This window comes from Myodes glareolus, chromosome 19, assembly GCF_982192425.1.
Source record: "Myodes glareolus chromosome 19, mMyoGla1.1, whole genome shotgun sequence".
Lineage (NCBI taxonomy): Eukaryota > Metazoa > Chordata > Mammalia > Rodentia > Cricetidae > Myodes > Myodes glareolus.
In genome coordinates, this window is record NC_142044.1 from 41638271 (window position 1) to 41656276 (window position 18006).

General features: G+C 55.0%; 2 protein-coding genes across 5 annotated transcripts in view; one reads left to right on the forward strand and one right to left on the reverse strand.

The window, feature by feature from the left end:
- The window catches only part of Tmem184b (transmembrane protein 184B), a 43851-nt gene extending 38264 nt beyond the window's left edge, over positions 1-5587 (forward strand). For 2 of the 3 annotated variants that reach the window (XM_085678390.2, XM_085678388.2), the window contains exons 7-10: positions 36-205; positions 594-788; positions 2510-2530; positions 3295-5587. In XM_085678390.2, coding sequence (XP_085534516.1) covers positions 36-205; positions 594-788; positions 2510-2530; positions 3295-3536 — 628 coding nt within the window. In that variant the 3' untranslated portion in view covers positions 3537-5587. The remainder of the gene's footprint in view (positions 1-35; positions 206-593; positions 789-2509; positions 2531-3294) is intronic. The other variant, XM_085678389.2, reaches the window with a different exon arrangement.
- Positions 5588-6799: 1212 nt separating this feature from the next.
- On the reverse strand, positions 6800-17727 carry Maff (MAF bZIP transcription factor F). Of its 2 annotated transcripts, none has more exons than XM_048454789.3 (3): positions 17483-17727; positions 8909-8975; positions 6800-8526 (listed from the first exon to the last, which is right to left on the reverse strand). In XM_048454789.3, exons 2-3 carry the CDS (start codon positions 8942-8944, stop codon positions 8092-8094), a joined length of 471 nt encoding a protein of 156 aa, XP_048310746.1. In that variant the 5' UTR covers positions 8945-8975; positions 17483-17727; the 3' UTR covers positions 6800-8091. The 2 variants fall into 2 exon arrangements, with proteins under 2 accessions (XP_048310746.1, XP_048310745.1); XM_048454788.3 differs by lacking the exon at positions 17483-17727 and adding an exon at positions 16977-17235.
- Positions 17728-18006: the final 279 nt, after the last annotated feature.

Below are 18006 nucleotides of genomic sequence, written 5' to 3' on the forward strand. Positions count from 1 at the left end.
GGGTCGGTCCCAGCCACAGCATGCTTGTTCCACAGTGTCACCAGTGGGTACCTCTATGTGACTATCATCTACAACATCTCAGTCAGCCTGGCCCTTTACGCCCTCTTCCTCTTCTACTTCGCCACACGGGAGCTGCTCAGTCCCTACAGCCCTGTCCTCAAGTTCTTCATGGTCAAGTCCGTCATCTTTCTCTCCTTCTGGCAAGGTGAGCCTCCTCTCGGCCTGGTGATCACAGCCCCAGGTCCATCTCCCACTCCTTCATGTTTTCAGAACTGTGAGTCCCAGGCCAGAGTGCTGTCCTTTATGTCCTGCCCTGGCGCTCAGAGATGCCTTGGCCACTGGGCATTTGGGAGGTCTGAGGCTTACAGGAAACTTCAGTGCAGCCTTGTATAGTTAGTGATGTCGCAGTTTTCTGACTGACAGGTAGCTGAGAGGATTGGGTTTGCAGAGACCTTGACTTTATGTCATCATCCCTGCCTCCAGAAGCAAATGAGCCTACCGTACCCTGTAGTGTGTGGCTATCTGTGTGGCATTGCATGAAGGGCATGGGAAGGGGTCCAGTGTGTGACCAGACAATGCTTCTTCCTATCCAGGCATGCTACTGGCCATCTTAGAGAAATGTGGGGCCATCCCAAAGATCAACTCAGCCCGTGTGTCAGTGGGTGAGGGTACTGTGGCTGCTGGCTACCAGGACTTCATCATCTGTGTTGAGATGTTCTTCGCAGCCTTGGCCCTGCGGCATGCCTTCACCTACAAGGTCTACGCCGACAAGAGGCTGGATGCTCAAGGTATGAGGCAGGTTCCTAGGGCAGGATCCCAGCCTCATGAGGTCAGCTCCAGAACCTCCCAACATCTTAAAAGGGTTGACCCTGTCTCTTCTGAAAGAGGGGCTAAAGAGGTCAGAGCATAGGGGTTTCAGATCCCAGAGGAACCCCCGGTTTGTTTCTGGAAGCTTAAGTTCAGCATTTAGGTCCTAGTGTGGAGACCCACAGATGGGATAGAAGGGTGTATACCTATAATCCCAGCATTTGGGAGGCTGAGGCAGAAGGGTTACTGTGAGATTCTGAAAAAGAACAAAAAAGAAAGTTGGGACAGAGACCAGTGACCAGACACCACTGTGCCAGTCGGCTCTGTCCTGTTCTGTCGCTGAGTGAGATTCTTCAAGGAACAAACAGCAGGAGCTTGTTTCCCTGTGACAAGCAGGATCAGAGGCAAGTTTCCACAGCTTGCTTTTCACACCTCTGCTCCTTGTTGCTAAAGAATATTCTGCAGCCCTTGGTGTACAGGAGAGGGCCCTACAGAGATCTTTGTGAGTTGGGCCCCACCCTGGGTGCTTCTGTGATTGGTTAGGACACATAAGCCTTGAGAAGCTTTCTGGTGACTAGGAAGTGCAGCTGTCTGGGAAAGCAGCAGGCCAGTGGGCAGAAGGCCTGTTCCTGAGGGGAACCCCCGAGGCTGGCACCCACAGTGAGAGACTGCATGGGTGGGAGAGGGAGGTCTCCTGTCCAAGGCATATGCCATCCAGTTGCTGTCAGCTTTCCCCCATGACTAGAGACTAGACAACCTCCTTGCCCAGGCTTCAGTGCCCACCATAGAGAGCCGTAGGGGTCCACAGTCACAGGACTCCCTGCCCAAGCCTCGATAGCTCCTATCCTGGTTGGGAAGAAACCTTGAAATGCCTCTGCTGGACTGTGCTCTCTGCCACACTGTGGTGCTCTGGTTGCCACCCTGGTCTTTGATGGCATCTCTACTCTGTGCTGAACCACTTGCTGGTTGGTGCCCCTTGCTACCTGCTGGGCCCCAGTGGAAAAGATCTGATAGCGTGTGTGTGTGTGTGTGTGTGTGTGTGTGTGTGTGTGTCCCTTAAGCCTGGTTTAACAGGCCCTGGGGCCTAGAGCCAGGCCGTTTGCAGGAATAAGCTGGGTTATCTATAGCAGAGGGGTGTTGTGTCATGAAGGCTCTCCAGGAACGCCTTACTGGTGACTTGACTGTCTTTCCATGTACTACCCTCAGACAGCACCCCACCATTAGGTGCACCTCTCCCCCAGAAGAAACAGGACAACCTGCTATTGGTATGAGCTCTAGTCCTTCCTCATAACCATGGCACCCAGTCCCTCCCAGCTTCACATTAATCTGGGGTGAAAAGTCAGCTCTGCTCTGCAGTCATCCTCTGAGCCTTAATGTCCAAGTCTGTGCAGAGGAGTGAGCTTTGCAAGGCACAGGGCTCTGTTCAGGTGTAGCTCCAGCAAACCCTGGGAGAAGTGGGAATAGAGGCTCTGACTCAGGTGTGAGATGGAACTTCCACTGCCATCAGGATGACCCCTGTTAGCATGAGCACTGTCCTTCAAGGGCAACCACAGCAGCCTGGGTGTCTGGTGATGGGTGGGAGTGTCACTGGGCATGGGGTGGGCAGACAATTTTCACTCAGCTGTCTCTTGTCTTCTCTATCCCTCCGGCTTCTCTCCCTGCCCCTTTACCCTGCATTTGCCCTGGGTTTGGCCTCGGGCAGTGCTGACATACGGCCCATACGGTAGGTCTGCTCTCTTTCTCTGTCTGTACGTCTGTCCTGAACGTCAGTCTGGTCCTGTCACTGGCATGCCTTTCTGTGGCTCCTCTATGTACCCATCTCCCAGTTGGCACTTCTGGATGAGAGCCCTGAGCACCTGCCTAAGAGGGCTGCCCTTTGTAGAGCTTGGCTGCCTTTGTTCCGTGCTTTAGTTTTGAAATACACCCTGCTAGGTTCTGGGGCACAGTGCCCACTAAGAATGGCAGGGGCATTTGGCAGTGTCTCCAAGATAGAGCACCCAGAGGGTGGAGAGACTGAGTCCCAAGTCCTGGGCCCAGGGTTGAGTTTATCCTTCCGGGCTGACTCAGTGACCTGAACTGTGCTTCCAGCCCTGCCCCAGTCCTGTAGGGCACATCTTCAGAGATTGGAATCTCCTGCCCTCTTAAGAGGGTTAACCAACAAGTCAGCCTGCTCCTTGTGGAGCCTCTGGCACTGGAGCTTGGGGTCTTCCAGGTTAACTGCTGCAGACTTCCATTTCTGCCCAGTCGCTCCTGCCTGTGAGCGTCATTCCCAGGGATGGTTGCCTTTGTCCCTCCATCTTCAATTCCTTCACAGCTCCCCTGTTCACTCCAGTCAGCAACAGCACTGTTGTCCTGCCCCTTTCACGTCTCAGGAGGGGACAAGCAAACAAGCACATTGGGGTGGGTTCTATCCCAGGAGTAGGAGCAGGAACTAATCGTTTCCCTCTTCCTACTCTGGCCCTTGCCCCACCTGCTTGCTCCCTGCAGGCCGCTGTGCCCCCATGAAGAGCATCTCCAGCAGCCTCAAAGAGACCATGAACCCACACGACATTGTGCAGGATGCCATCCACAACTTCTCACCTGCCTACCAGCAGTACACACAGCAGTCCACTCTGGAGCCTGGACCCACCTGGCGTGGTGGCACCCATAGCCTTTCCCGGTCCCACAGCCTTAGCGGTGCCCGTGACAATGAGAAGACTCTGTTGCTCAGCTCTGATGATGAGTTCTAAATGTGGGCCCTGGTGGGGAAGGAAAGGTGTCTCCTCCAGCCTCCAGCCAGGCTGGGGAGCAGCCAGCACAACCTTGCTGTTGCCCTTTTATTTATTGGACCAGAAACAACTAGCATACCGCTTCCAGAGGAACAGGCCTCAGGAATGTGTCTACATGGCCAACCCTGCACTATCCGGGGCAAGAGCAGAGGACACTGGCTGTAGCTGCCACACCTCTGCTGCCCATCCTGTACTGGGGACACGTCTAGAACCAGCCATTCCTGGGTCTAAATGCTTGTGTTTTGGCTAGAAGCTGCATCCTAAGCCCCCTCCCCAACAAGCTATCTGCCGAGGCTGTCAGGCCCAGCCCACCCATACCGTGCAATACCCAGACCCGACCTGATCTTCCCACCTGCCTGCCCTTCCCCTGTTCATCTTTGTCCAGTGTGAGATTTGTCTCATTCTGGGCAGCAGGAGGCGATGTGAATGCTCCATGGACCCTTCCCTTCTCCCAACCTAGGCCTGCCTAGCATGCTGCAAAGATTGGAGCCAGCCCCCAGGAGCCTCAGGGCCCCCCTAGGAAGGATGCCTCTGTGCCTATGGGCCCTTCGGTGACATGTAGGGCTCAGGGCCCTTGGGTGTCCTCACTGTGGCCACTTGGGCTGTCTCTTAGCTCTTCTGGCCTGCTGAGGACAGCCAGAAGCCCATACTGCTCTCTCACTTGAGTCCAGTTCTTGATAGTTTGGGGCAGAGCCCTTCTATAATTCCTGACTGTGCCAGGGCTTGGGTTCCCTACCACCTCCTCAATGGAGCAGTAAGACTCCTGCTAGGTCCTGGTCTCTGCCTTGGGCTTATCCCTCCTGGGTCGTGGGAGAAGTCTGAGTCTCCACATTTCAGACCACTTCCAGAGGAAGGCTGGAGGGATGGTTATACAGCGGGGTCATGGGAGGGGTGGTCTCAGACCCTCCTGGGTCCCCTGGCCATGCAGGGCCTGGTGTTCTGCTCTCTCTGGCCCCTGGCCCATCTCTTCTGTGCCTTAGTCACATATGAAAGCCCTCCCCAGTCCCTCCCCGGTCCCCAGTCTCTCCCAGGCACTTCCTTATTGAGCTGCTGGCACTCAGGACTTTGCGGCGCTGGGTCAGGTGCCCTTGTCTGGGACCACCCATTATCTCCCCTGCATCCCTCTCCACTCACATCCCAGAGCTGCCTCCAGGCCTGGGACTCCAGGGTAAGGTGGCAGAGAACCTGGCACGTGGAATCCAGGCAGCACTTGGGTTTTGGCTTCTGTAGCCTCTTGCGGTGGACAGTGATGTGGAAGGAAGAGCCTGCCTTGTGGCCTTCACTGGAAGCCCTCCCTCTGGTCACTTCTGGAACAAACAGTTTCCTTTCCTAGGGTCCATGGGGAGGGACCTCATGGGGCTGTTGCATCCTAGCAACCTTCTTAGCCTCCTTTCTTCCTCATGGCCTAGAGGCCAGCATGTAGGGTGCCAGAGGGCAACTCTCAGCCCCACCCAGTAGGCCTGGCCAGATGGTTCCAACTGCCCAGGAAGGCAGGTAGGAGCTCCTTGGGACATTGCCATGGTTCCCTCCTGGGATTGCTTCCACTAGTCTGTTTCTCAGGCTTTCCCCTTCCTTCCAGGCCAAAGTATGTTGCTGGTTTCTGTCCCCACTGTTCCCACCCACCCTGACACTTGCCTGTTGGCATGGTGGGTAAGGCTGGGGAGGGGGAGCTCAGGGGCAGGAAGCTAATGGTCCATGGGAACACAGGACAGGAACCTGTACCCGACTGCCCCATTCTTCCTAGGATGCATAACCTATCTTGTCTCATTTATTTTTTATTTTTTTCCAGATAGAGTAGCTCTTTGTACATAAAAGAAAATACTTGAAAATGAACTGTATGATGTATGAAGCCAGAGCCCCTAGTTTTGTATCTCGTCGTGTGACTGTCCTGCGTTCCACCACAAAGCCGCTCTATTTTGGTCTCTGTGATATTTTAAATGCGTGACAGAAGCAAGCAAATAATGTCAGGAAGAAATATATATATGAGATAATATAGATTGTATTGAAATCTTTTCTGTCTGCCAGTGTGTTTTATTTTCCTGCCCCCTTTGTCTGGAAGAGGTGTAGTGGCCATGGATGGGCTGTCCACCCTCTTCTTGTGTGTGATGTGTATGTACATCATGGGGTGTCTGGAACTAAAACCAGGTTCCACATCCCCACTGGACAGTTTCTCCTTTCTTCACAGACAACCGACCACGACTGTTCACCCTTTTCCCATCCCCATGAGGGCTGGGCCTCATTCCCTGTTCTTTTCCAGAGGCAGGTAGTATCCCTAGGTATCTCCCAGAAGATCAAAGACCTTCCTTGGCTTCTCTGAGCCCATCTTCCATCCTTAGGAACCAGGAGGCCTAAGTACCAGGCCATAGTACCTTCCCTGCATGCACCATGCCCAGGCACTGTGCTGCTCTAGGGTCTGGCCTGTGGGTGAGAGGCATGGCTGGAACGTGTGTGGGCGGGGGAACTTCCCAGGCAGCCTATAACCTGAAGGTAAACAGTCTACATCATCTGTGCACCCCACTTCCACCCCCCACCCTTTCCTGCTGCCAGGCCTGAGCTTGGCCTCTCAGGAAGGGGTATTGGCACAATCCCAATTTGAGGGGGAGACCGTTCTGTGGGTCCAGCCACATGATCTAACTCTTCCCTACAGTCCGACTCTGCTGCTTTCCTTGGCCCCTCCCTTCCTCCCTGACCAGCCACAAACAAGGTCCTCGCCCTGGTCCTGTGGACCGTCATTTATTGTGCTTTTAGGGCTTTTCTAGACCATGTCTCTATAGCACCTTCATTTTTAAGGGATCCAGAGCCCAAGAAACTAGTCAATGCCACCCAGAGAAAGACCCCTGGCATTCAAACCCGTTTCCCTGGCTGAAGACCAGAGTATTCCACTCCTTTCCAGTGAGGGCAGAGTTAATGAGTGGGTACCCCGTTCCCCTTCCCTCCCAAGACCTAAGATTAAGGCTGAGGCCTGCTGTTGAGAATTCAGCGGTTCCCTTCCCTGGGCCTTCGAGTGCACTGGGAAGTGGTTTCCCTGGGCTGTGGAAAGTCAGACCTATGTGAAAGTGGGAGACTTTTCTCTGCCTGAGACTGCACAGACTGTCTCCACCCACACATACTTGCAAAAGCTAGCAATGGGATTTAGCTTCCCAGTGACCCAAAAGTTCCTGAGGCCCAAAAGTGGTCTCAGGCCACTCATTCAGAGCACACATAAAACACTCAAGGACACGTACTTCTCTGTGGAAAAAAGAATTCGACTTTATTCAGAACGTCTACAAAATACTCAAGGCAGATAACTGGCTCACTTTAAGTCAGAAAATAAATAACTCTGGGAGCTGGACAATTTTTTAAAAAAATCTTGTTATTGTTGTTGCCATCCAGCTTTCCCTAAATATAAGATTAAATGTGATTTATTTGTAGATATAAAATATAAAGTCCAGCCCAGGGCCCACGTATTTCCCAGGGAAAAGAAGCTGGGCTCTGTCTGGCGAGAATAACTTAGATCCGTGCAATAAATAAGAATGTGGAGGGGTCAGCAGTATACAGCGTTGGGGAGGTGCTAGGACCAGACTTCCCGGGGACCAGTGGTCAACCCCACCACCACAGATACTCCGGACCAAAGTGGAAGCCTTAATTCTAAGGGACCCCCTTTTCTCCATTCCCTGCTTCGGGACTGTAGTGTCTGTCTCTTCCTACCACAGAGGTCTCTCCACTGCCCCTCCTCTGGCTGGCCAGCTTCTCACCTCATCCCTTTGTGTCACCTTCTCTCTCCTTCAGCTTCTCTCTCCCACTTCGTAGATGAAGGTCTCCCAGGCCAGACAGGCCCTTCTACCGGACTTGTTATCTGTGTCTGTTCTCCCCACCCCCCGTGAAGTCAATCCATGTTGGAATGTTAGGGCAGCCGTGAGGGGCCCATTTTGGGTCGCAGCTCAACCCCTCAGTGCTGTGTGGCCTTACGTGGTTTTGCCTGGCAGCTTCCCCATTTGTCAGAGCTTCGCTGGTCTGCTCCAAAGGCTCCTAGCTTGAGGAAGCCTGACCCTAGCTAAGAGTCCCCTAGGTCCCAAGCAGAGGAGGGAAGTCTTTTGAGTTCTGCTTCTCAACAGGGCAGCCCCACAAGGCTACACTTCGTCCTAAATCTTCGGAGGGTTGGAAGGGCATACTGGTACAATCTAAAGCCTCCCCCCTCCCAGCTCTCTAGGCCATCTCTGCACCACCTCGCTTCCAATCTGAGATGGACTTTCAGCCTAGGGAAACCCGGGACCCCAACGTTCCCCCCCCTCCCAACTTAGCAAAGTTGCCCCTCCCCAGGGCCATCAGGTCCCAGTCTGGGGACCTGCAAGAGTTAGAAAGAGCCCAGGAAAGGAATGTGAAGTCACCACACTGGGTAGCGGTGGCAGAGAAAGGGACCGGGAGCAGGAGGCACTCAGGCACTTTGGGAAGGGAATCGGGTCGGAGAGGGCGAGAGGGCCTCGCTTGGGGGTGGGTGAGGGGCGACGGGGACGGGGTGGGGGAGCGGGGGTGGGTACTAAGAGCAGGGGGCAGGGTCAGGAGCAGGGGCAGGGCCTGGCACCGACTTGACGATGGTGATGACACTAGCGGGCGCCACCAGTGCCGGGGGCCCGCGGGCAGCGGCCACTGAGCGGGCAAAGCCCTGCAGAGCCTCACACTTGCCACGCAGCGCGTCGAGCTCCAGGCGCATGGCGGCGTTCTCGCGCGCCAGCTTGTCCACCTCGCGCTCCAGCTCGGACTTCTGCTTCTGCAGCTCCTCCTTCTGGCACACGCGCTTCACACGGCAGCTGGCCGCGTAGCCGCGGTTCTTGAGTGTGCGACGCCGCTGCTTCAGCCGCGTCACCTCCTCCGCCGACAGACCGCGCAGGTTCCGGTTCAGCTCGCGCACCGACAACCCCATCAGCGCCTCATCCGAGAGGTGCGGCGTGTTCTCGCTCAGCTCGCGCTTGACCTGGGGAAACAGGCACGCAACCCGTGCTGGGGATGCCGCCCCACTTCCCAGTGCGCCCTCCTTCCCCGTTTCGGCGGTTACTGGACTTGAGCCAAGTCCTTGAAGGTGTCTGGGACCTGGCATTAGCACACAGGAGGCCACCCAGGGCTCAAACTAACCAAGTCAAGTCCTGGACCCCCGCTGAGAAACGCAGCCTGGAAAGCCCCTTTCCAGGGGGGAAGCTGGCTAGTGGGAAGTGACCTGCCCCTCTGGCCCCGTAGCTGCTTAGTCCCCTTTGGGGCTTCCAGGAAGGAAAGGGGAATTGGGACAATGCTGCTGTACCAGGAGCAGCAGCAGAGAGAGAGACCACAGGAGCTAGTGTGGTCCACAGAAGCTAACTCACCTTCAGAGCTTTGCTGGATAAGGGATCCACAGACATTTTTGCAGAAGGTGCCCTCTGGGCTGGAGGCCTGGGAGAGAAAGAAGTTCAAGGTCATTTTCATTGGTTTGTTCATGTTTTACTTCACACAGGTTTATTGGAAGAGGAGAGAGAAGGGGCAGGGACAGGTCCGTGTGGACAAGAGTGGCAGAAGAGAAAGAGGCAGAGACAGGAGGTGGGCAATGCCCACCTTTTAAAAGGGAATGTAGCAGATGCACACAGGAGGTGCTTGCTCTTAGTGGCTGCAGCTGAAGACATGTCCCGTCAGGACCCCAAGGGCATGCCAGCACAGATGCCTGAATACTAAACACATAGCCTAGCATTCAAGGCTCCTAGGTCAGAATTTGGTCCTGCCTCCTTTGACCCCAGCTCCCTGTAGTGACTCCTCATTATGTAGGTCTTTGCCGAATGCCGGTGTCCATCCCAGTTAATGGTTTGTCCCTCCCTCCCCGTTCTCTCCACAGCCTTACCACACCAAGGTCAGTGCCTGCACACACTAAGCACTTGACAGACCTGAACTGAGGGAGTGGACCCTCCTCCCATGGGCCATTCTCCCACATGGGGCCAGGGCATGCATGTCCTGGTTTGTTTCCGTTGTATGTGTTAGCTGAGTACACCAGCGCCCTGACAGTTGTGTGGAGGTCAGAGAATAATTTGCAGGAGTCAGTTTTCCCCTTCTGCCTGTGGGTTCTAGGGCATCCATTTAAGATCCTAGGCTAGGCAGCAAACTCCTTTAACCACACAGCAATCTCACCAGGTAGCCCAGGCTGGCCTCAAACTCCCTATCCTCCTGCTTCTGCCTCTTGAGTGCTGGAGTTACAGGTTGTCTACAGAAATGTGCCCAAATGTGTGCAGGTCATGAATCTCCAAAATTCATCCTGTACCTCATCAAGATATGGCACCCAAGTGTCCTCCCCAGCAGCACTCGGCCAATGTCACATTTTGGGAAGATTTCCCAAACTGCCTGGGGTCTGCCCACCAGTCACTAACTCTCCACGGCTCAAGAGGGGATAGTAGCTATCCTCTAGCCTACGATGAGCCCAGTGGTCCCCAGAGCCTTCCCCAGGGCCTGATTAGCTACAATTTGCCATGTTATCTGGCACTGGGGAGACAGGTGAACAGAAACTTCTCGGGGGAGGCTGGTGTGGTGGTTCACATCTGTATCCCAGCATCTGAGGTAGCAGATCAAGAAGGACTTCAAGGCCAGTGGTGGCCACATAGCAAGTTTGAGGCCAGCTGGAGTTGCATGAAACCATGTTAAACAAGTGCTCTTAGCCACGGAGCCATCTTGCCAACGCTTTTCCTTTCTTTTTGAATTGGGGATTGAATACGTGGTGCACAGACATGCATGCAGAAAAAAATACTCATGCACAGGAAATAAAAATAAATGTTAAAATTTAAAAGGGCAAATGAGAGGCCCAGGGTTTTGGATCCCCGAATGCCATGTAAATGCAGGGTGAGTGTGGTACCCCACCTGTAATCCCAGGATGGGAGGAGGCTACAGACGGGACCCCCAGAGCTAACTGGCTAGCTGGGCTAGCTGAACCAGGAGCTCCGAGTTCATGTACATCTGCACACAATCAAGGAGGACACTCAGCGCCAACCTCTGACCTCCACACACACTTACATCCTGCATGCTAACACCCACATGCACACACATCTCACAGAGTCATCACCACACTCACACACATGCTGCATCTTCCTCAGTGTCTGCCCCATAAGGATGTCCCCTCTCCAACAGCAGGAACCTTGCTGACTCCTCTACAGTTTACCCCAGCTTAGCACAGGGTCTGGCCAGAGAAGATGCTCGTGCGGCAACTGTGGAATTCTCAGTTGTGACTCAGGCCTTGGTGGGGACAGTCTGGGGCTTCTGAGAAACTCCCACTAGGTTAGGGGTTAGTGGAGCAGCTCAGACAGCAGGAAGGAGTGAAGTAGGAAAGGGAAGTTGCCCATTCAAGACACTGTTTTGACTAACACAGCTACTGTGATCCCAAGGCTAGGAGGGTCTTATGGGGCCTGCAGGGGAGCAGAGGCACAGGGCAGGGATCCCAGCATCAAGAAATAGACAGGAGGGTCAGAAGTTCAGATCATCCTGTTAGATCATGGATTCAAAGCCAGCCTGGTCTACATGAGTCCTTGCCTCAAACAAAAGAGAATTAAAACTAACAAAGAACTGCTAGGTCAGGCACGACACCCTGTAGCCCCAGGGTTGGGGAGGCTGAAGCAGGAAGATCACAATTTTTAGTCCATCCTTGGCTACACACCACGTTCAAGCGAGACCCCATCTCTACACAACAAAAAGCCACCGTGCCCCTTTTGATGTAGCTGGAAGCTGCACTCGGGGCCCAGACCAGGACTTGGGCAGTTCTGGACGCCCTGTGCTGATTCTGCCGAGTGGGTCTCCTTGACTTCACAGGACAGAATAGAATTTGCAATCCTCCTGCCTCAGTTACCCGAGTCCCTGGCATAATAGGTGTGGACCATCATCTCTGGGATTATAGGTGTGACCATCATATCTGAAGTGGCATGTGTTTTAAACAGTTCCCTGCCTGAGCCACACACTATGGTGAGGGGTGGTATCCATCCAATAAGAAAATCTGACATGCCACGGCCACATGGCACCTTCCATGGATCCCATTGGCCACTATTGGTCAGAAAATTGGCCACTACTGGACAAGAGTCCAGGCACCATATAGTGCTCCAGGCGTCAGGCCCTGTGCCCAGCCCCACCCTGCTTCCCACTAGTCTGCCTCCAGCCTGGAAGACTCTCTCAGTTCCTATTACCCCACCCCCTGCTGCCCCTCCACTTTCCCCTCAGTCTGCCTGCCAGGTTCCTGCTTACTCTGTCCCTAGGGTGGGAAGCCCTCCCTGACCCATAGGCCTTGCTGGGTGCCCTCTGTCCCCCAGCCCTTCTTGCCCTCGCTTTTCTTCCTCGGTGGTGTGGCCATCCCCTTACTTGTTGTCCCTACACTAGACAGCTGAGTCAGCCCCGGGTGTTTGACGCTGCCCTGCCAGGGCCCAACAGGGGCAGGGAGCAGGCGATGGTGTGGGTGGGTGGAGTTTCTGTCATGGTCACCCAGCTGGTCAGTGTCCCAGCCAAGTTCCAAGACCAGCTTAGGGGAACACAGTGTGAGTGGAACTTGCTCGTTGGCCTCTACATTCTTCTCCTTGTCTTCTGCCTTGTGAGACAGATGTCACAGGTGCCAGGAGAATCGAGCAAGCCTAGGGACCCCACATTAGGGCTTGGGAAATGGAAAGGGGCAGCACTGACTGAGAGGCAAGCCCCAGAGTTTGAGTCCTGTCCATGTTTTCTCCAGGCTGTGCAGCCTGGGGAGAACTACTTCACATCTCTGGTCTCTACTATCCCATCTGTAGAATGGGACCATTTCTTCCATGGTTTTAGTGGAAACTTGTCATACAAACAGGGGCAAAGGTGGTCTGGCAACTTTAGTAAAATTGCTGAGCCTGACCAGGTGTCAGGACTGCAGTTGGCTCTGGGGGATGGCTCTGAGTCAGCACAGCCAGCCAGGGTCACCACAGAACTGCATGCAGGAAAGGCCCTAGAGACCACCCCAAGAGGAAGTCGTGACCCAGCGAAGCACATCATTTGCTAGAAGCCGCACCGCAGCCTGTCTGCAATCCAGGCAGAATTCTGCCTCACTTTTCTTTTTTCCTCTTCATTTTTTTGAGACAGGATTTCTCCGTGTAGCCTTGGCTATCCTGGAACTCGTTCTGTAGACCAGGCTGGCCTTGAACTCGCAGAAATCCACCTGCCTCTGCCTCCTGAGTGCTGGGATTAAAGGTGTGCACCACCACCTGGCTCAGGACTGACCCTGGATCCCTTCCTACCATCATTTTCACAGTCTTCCTGATAACACTGTCCAATAATGCCCCAAGACGGTGGCCAAGGGGCCACAGCTACCCAGGGCAGAGCCCAGGACTGAAGCCGTACTAAACTGGACACCTCTGCAGTATGCCCTTGGTACAGCTCCTTCTATGAGCCCTGTTTCCGCACCTCTGTGAGGAGGAAGCCACTCCACCTGTGCTGTGCCCGAACCTGGGTTAGGTCGGCTAGGGATGGGATATTCAAGTTATACCAGATACCCAGCCCTTTTTGCCAGCTTTGTGGAGCTTGACTGGTGGGGGATACTTGTTTAGTCAAGGGACCTGGTGGAAGAAGGGGGCCTCTCCCTGCACAGGTTAACTAAGGACCTGCAGGGTGCCGAGAGCTGGATACCGTTCCGACCAGAACCTTGGCAGTATAGCCCGGCTCCTCGCGAGTCAGTTATCTTTCCTTGCGTTTTAGATCAAGTCGGGGTTGGACAGGGTTGGCTAGGCACAGAACACTCTAGCCAGACGCTTATTTCCAGGGAGATGAAACAGCCTCTGAAGCTTTCAAAACCTCAGGTGGCGCATGCCTTTAATCCCAGCACTTGGAAGGCAGAGGCAGGTGGATCTTTGCGTTCCAGAGAGAGTTCCAGGACAGCCAAGGTTACAACAAAGAAACCCTGTCTCAAAAAACAAAACAAAAGAAACAAACAAAAAAAAAAAACCACTCCCAAACCTCAGCTTTCCTCCTGAACCTTCTTCACACAGCACGGTCAGCCCCCCAAGAGATGGGACTGCTGCCATACCCTTGAAGATAGTGAATGCTAGGAAAGCTGGGCCCCGCCCCTCCTCCTACATCCCGCCAACCCGCATTCTAGCCTCAGGCCCCTCAGTGGCATCCTCCAAGTCCATGGAGGCTCACATTTGCCCAGGAATGTCCTAGCTCAGCAGTCAGCCAGTCACAGAGGGACTGTCCCAACACAAGAAGCGGGAGAGATTTTCCCACTGCCTTTGACTTTTGGCTTCTAGCAGCAGGCCCCAGTTTCTAGGACACAAGGCAAGGAGCCTCCATTGCCACCAGTCTGCCTGACCCAGGGACCCCACCCTCAAGACTTTTCTTCTTCCAGGGGAAGCCAGCCGGGCCAACTCCAGGTCTGAGGTTCCTAGTATTCTTCGGAGACTCAGGAGTGAGCTCATTCTTGGGGACATGACAGCTGACCAGCCAGGGGCCTTGGCCTTCCTGTCCCTGTCTCTGGCCCCTTGCTGTACACCCGAGACATCCTGCAGACGGCCCACCCACTGGCATGGGCTCCTCTCTGGCTGCTGAGCCACACTGCTTACTTGGTGAGGACAGAGGGAAAAAATGTGTTTGCCTGGGTCTTGGCAGTGAGCACGGGGCGCCTCCTCCCTGCTGGAAGGGCGCAAGACTGGGAGAACTGAGCAGGACAGGCAAGCAGCAGCCTGGGGTTCCAGTCCCATGCTGCTACCCACACTCTCACTGTGTGACTCCAGGCTGTCGCTCCCTTTCTCTGGGCCTGGATTTCCCAACATGCCCAACCTCCCCGGAACCCAAGGTACCACCCAGCAATGGCAATGCCATGAATTTACACTGTCAGGTTCTGGCCCAGCGTGAGGCTCCAAAGCCTCCAGCAGGGTGGAGACACTGGAGGAAAGGAAAGGAAACCAGGGAAGGCCTCCTGGAGGCAGAAGCATGAGCGCACAAGCAGCCGGGCTATGAGCCCTGACCACCTCCTTTCCCCTCCACCTGCACAGCTAGGGGCCACTTCCTCTTCCAGCCAGACCAAGACCACAGTGGCCTGACCACTGCCTTACCCCCTCCTCTGCCTCCACCTCCACCTCCAATAGCGTCAAAAGGGTCACTACAGACACGAACCTGCAAACTTGGCCATGTTTGGCAGGTTTCGAGACCTTGTCCTAGTCGGGTGTGGTCACGTACATCGTGATCGCAGCCCTCAAGAGGCAGAAATAAGAAGACCAGAAGTTCAAAGCCGCCTCAGGCTACATAAGACCCAGGATCACGAAACAAAACAAAAATAGGGCTAGAGAAACGGTTCTGTGGTTAAGAGCACTTGCTGCTCCGGCAGAGGACCTAGGTTCTGTCTCAGTACCACCACATCAGCCTGTAACTACGGTTCCAGGGATCTGACACCCTCTGACCTCCACAGCCATCTGCACATGTGTGGAACACAAAACCCCACTAAGGCACAAACGCCTATATAAATAAAAAACTGAACTTTAAAGTGTTTGGGAAAAGAAGATCAAAACCACAGAGCCCATGCTACCAGCTGCCCAGCCCACAGAGGAGCCTCCGGCCGATAACCTGTTGCCTCCAGCCTCCCAGCATTCTTCTCGCTAATAATCAACACATGAGCAGATTGGATTTCCTAATGACTATTAGCCAAAAGGTACACAGGCTTCGGGTGTTTGAAGGAGGAAGCCACCTGCACCCTGAAGGACCTGGTCATGGTTGGGGAATTCCTACAAGACTCCTCTCGTCCACCGTCTTGCTTTCTGTTTCCTGAACCTGTGGTCCTCTTTCTATCTGTGTCATTGGGCTCAAGGACATGGAGCCATTGTCCATTTCTTTAGCTAGCCACATATCCAAGAAGCACGTACTGTATGCTAGGCCTGTGTTGAGCCCTGAAAGCCCCAAAAGGAACCATAGCTAAGTGTCAGCAAAGCTTCCTAGTGCACGGAGACAGGAGCCAGCAGCCCCCCACCCCCGCCCAGCCACGGGTGAACTGGTCTCACCAGGCCTTCCTGCCGTAGCGAGTGTATATAAATCCTCCCATCAAAACCAGATAAGGTGGACAGATGGCTCAGTGGTTAAGAGCACTTGTTGCTCCTGCAGAGGAGGGTCCAGATTTAGTTCCCAGCATCCACAGGAGGGCTCACAACCATCTGTGACTACAGTTAAAAGGGATCCAAGACCCTCTTCTGACCTCTGCTGGCACTAGGCACACACAGGGTGCAAACACATACGTGCAAGAAAAATGCTCATTTAAAAAAAAAAAGTGCATTATCTAGGAATCCTGGGCCCTAGTAGACCTCTGGGGATTCAAGGGGAAATTGAATCTTTCAATGCTAAGTTTCCATCTGTCAGTGAGCCAGTTAGCCACTTCCCCTCACCACTGACCCCCCAGCCCCACTGGGGAATGTTTCTTGATGTTTCAGCCTTGAGGATGGACCCACCTACATCCTGTGGTCCTGACGGCAGCCCTCCCCCCCACCAACTCTACATACATCTCCAGCTGCAGGCCTTGGGGCCGGTTCTCCTTTCCCAGTTTCCCCTGGTAAACAGGCTGTGCTTTGCAACTGTCAGAGACTCGGCTCCCCTACCATCAGCAGACGGGGACACTGGAGTCCTCACAGGTGGTAGCAGAACTCACTGGGCTCCAAGTTAAAGTATTATTGATTCCACCCCCTAACAAGCTTGGTTGCCACCTCCTTGGATTCCAGGGCAAGAGGGAAAAAGTCTGAGTCGGGTCATGGGGTTCCAAGAACTAGCTACCCTTCAGGTTGCTGGCCTAAGCACGTGTTTTCATGCAGCATTCCCCTCCCACATTAACCCTTCCCGCAGGAAGACAGGGATTATACTGCCTGCTGATCTTGCCGGTCCGGGGTGGACTCTAGGTGTGCCAGTCTTTAATTAGCCCTGGGGTCCAGCAGTCCACATATGGGTCCAGTCTAACGAGTCCCACCTGAGAACTGAAACTACCAGGCGCGTTGGCTCTCAGCCTCGCTCCCTCCTTCAGGACCCAGCAGGTGCGGCCTCAGAAACCCAGACCAGTCACTGTGGCCACCGGAGGGAGCAGTCTGGGAGCCTTGCCTTCCCCAATCTTTGCCATGGCCTTTCTGGTCTTCCCTATTTCCCCTGAGACAGGCAGGAGGAATGGAACAGTCCAGGGATGAACAGTCCATACTGAGCCAGAAAACCTGGGGTTAAGGAAGGTCTTCCACGCACTTCATTACCAGGTCCACCAGGTGGCCAGGAGGAGGCTGGCTCTGCTCTACCTAACGCTGCAGACACCCGCGCTGGGCAAGAAACAAACACTGATGTCACATGGCTCCATCCAGGGGAAACTCCGGAGACAACTAGGGCCGGGCAGTCCTGTCTGGTGGGAAGGAAAAGGATGGCGGAGGGTGGAGAGGAGGGAGAAGAAGACGAAAAAAAAATCCAGACCTGGTATGACCATCGACTGAACCACTTCCTTCACTCGGGTTCTTATTCCGCATTTGCTCCAGTGGACACCGGTGTGACAGTCACTTCAAGGTACACCGGGCTAGTGTCAGTATCCAGGGAGCGCGTGTAGCCAAAGACAAACACACACACCCCGAGGTAAACCGGGCGCACTCAGTCCGCAGGACCCAGGGCGCTCCCTAGAGAACACACACGCACGCACGCACGCCACCGGGGGACGTAAACAAACCGCGCACACACGGTGCTGGGCGCGGCTCCAAGAACTGTTCTCACCGAGTCACGTACGTGTACGCCCCGCCCCCGCCCCCGCCCCCGCCTCCGCCTCTGCTTCCTCCCGGGGCCCGCGCACCGCCTCCCAGCCAGCCCCCTCGGAGGCCCCTCGGTGGGCAGATGTACAAGGGGCGCCGACAGCACGGCCCCACGCGCGGCCCACGCGCGACCCGGAGCGCTCAGCCCTAGCGTGGTCCCGGTCCCTGACGCGTCCTTACCGCTCTCCGCCAGGCCCGGCGCTCCGCGCGCGCTTGTCGCAGCTGTCCCCGCAGCTGTCGCGGTGGCGGTCCCAGGCCACCCTCGAGCCCCACTCCTCTCCGATCGGGACCGCAGTTCACTGGGTACCCGGCTCCGCGCAGCGCCGGTCGCTCGGAGTTTTGTTATGGGGCGGGCGGCGCAGGGGGCCGGAGCCGCGCGCAGTTGTAAGGCGAGCTTCCCGGAATTACTCACGCACAGGATTCCTTTCATTCATAAAAACCCAGTCATGCACTGACGTCATCGCCCCGGCCGCGGGCCGGCCCCAGAGCTGCTGAGTAGAGTTGAGGCCACGCCCACGCCCAAGTGAGGCCCCGCCCCCAGTAGGCCCAGCTCTAGGGGCCCACAGTCGGAGTTGGGGGTTCTCAGTCCCCGAACTTCGTCCTCGATGCGTTCACGTGACACCTCTCGAGAATGGCAGCAGAGGTGTAACTTGCTTCACTTCACCGTTCTCTGTCGACTCCTTTTCGATCTACACGGATGATCT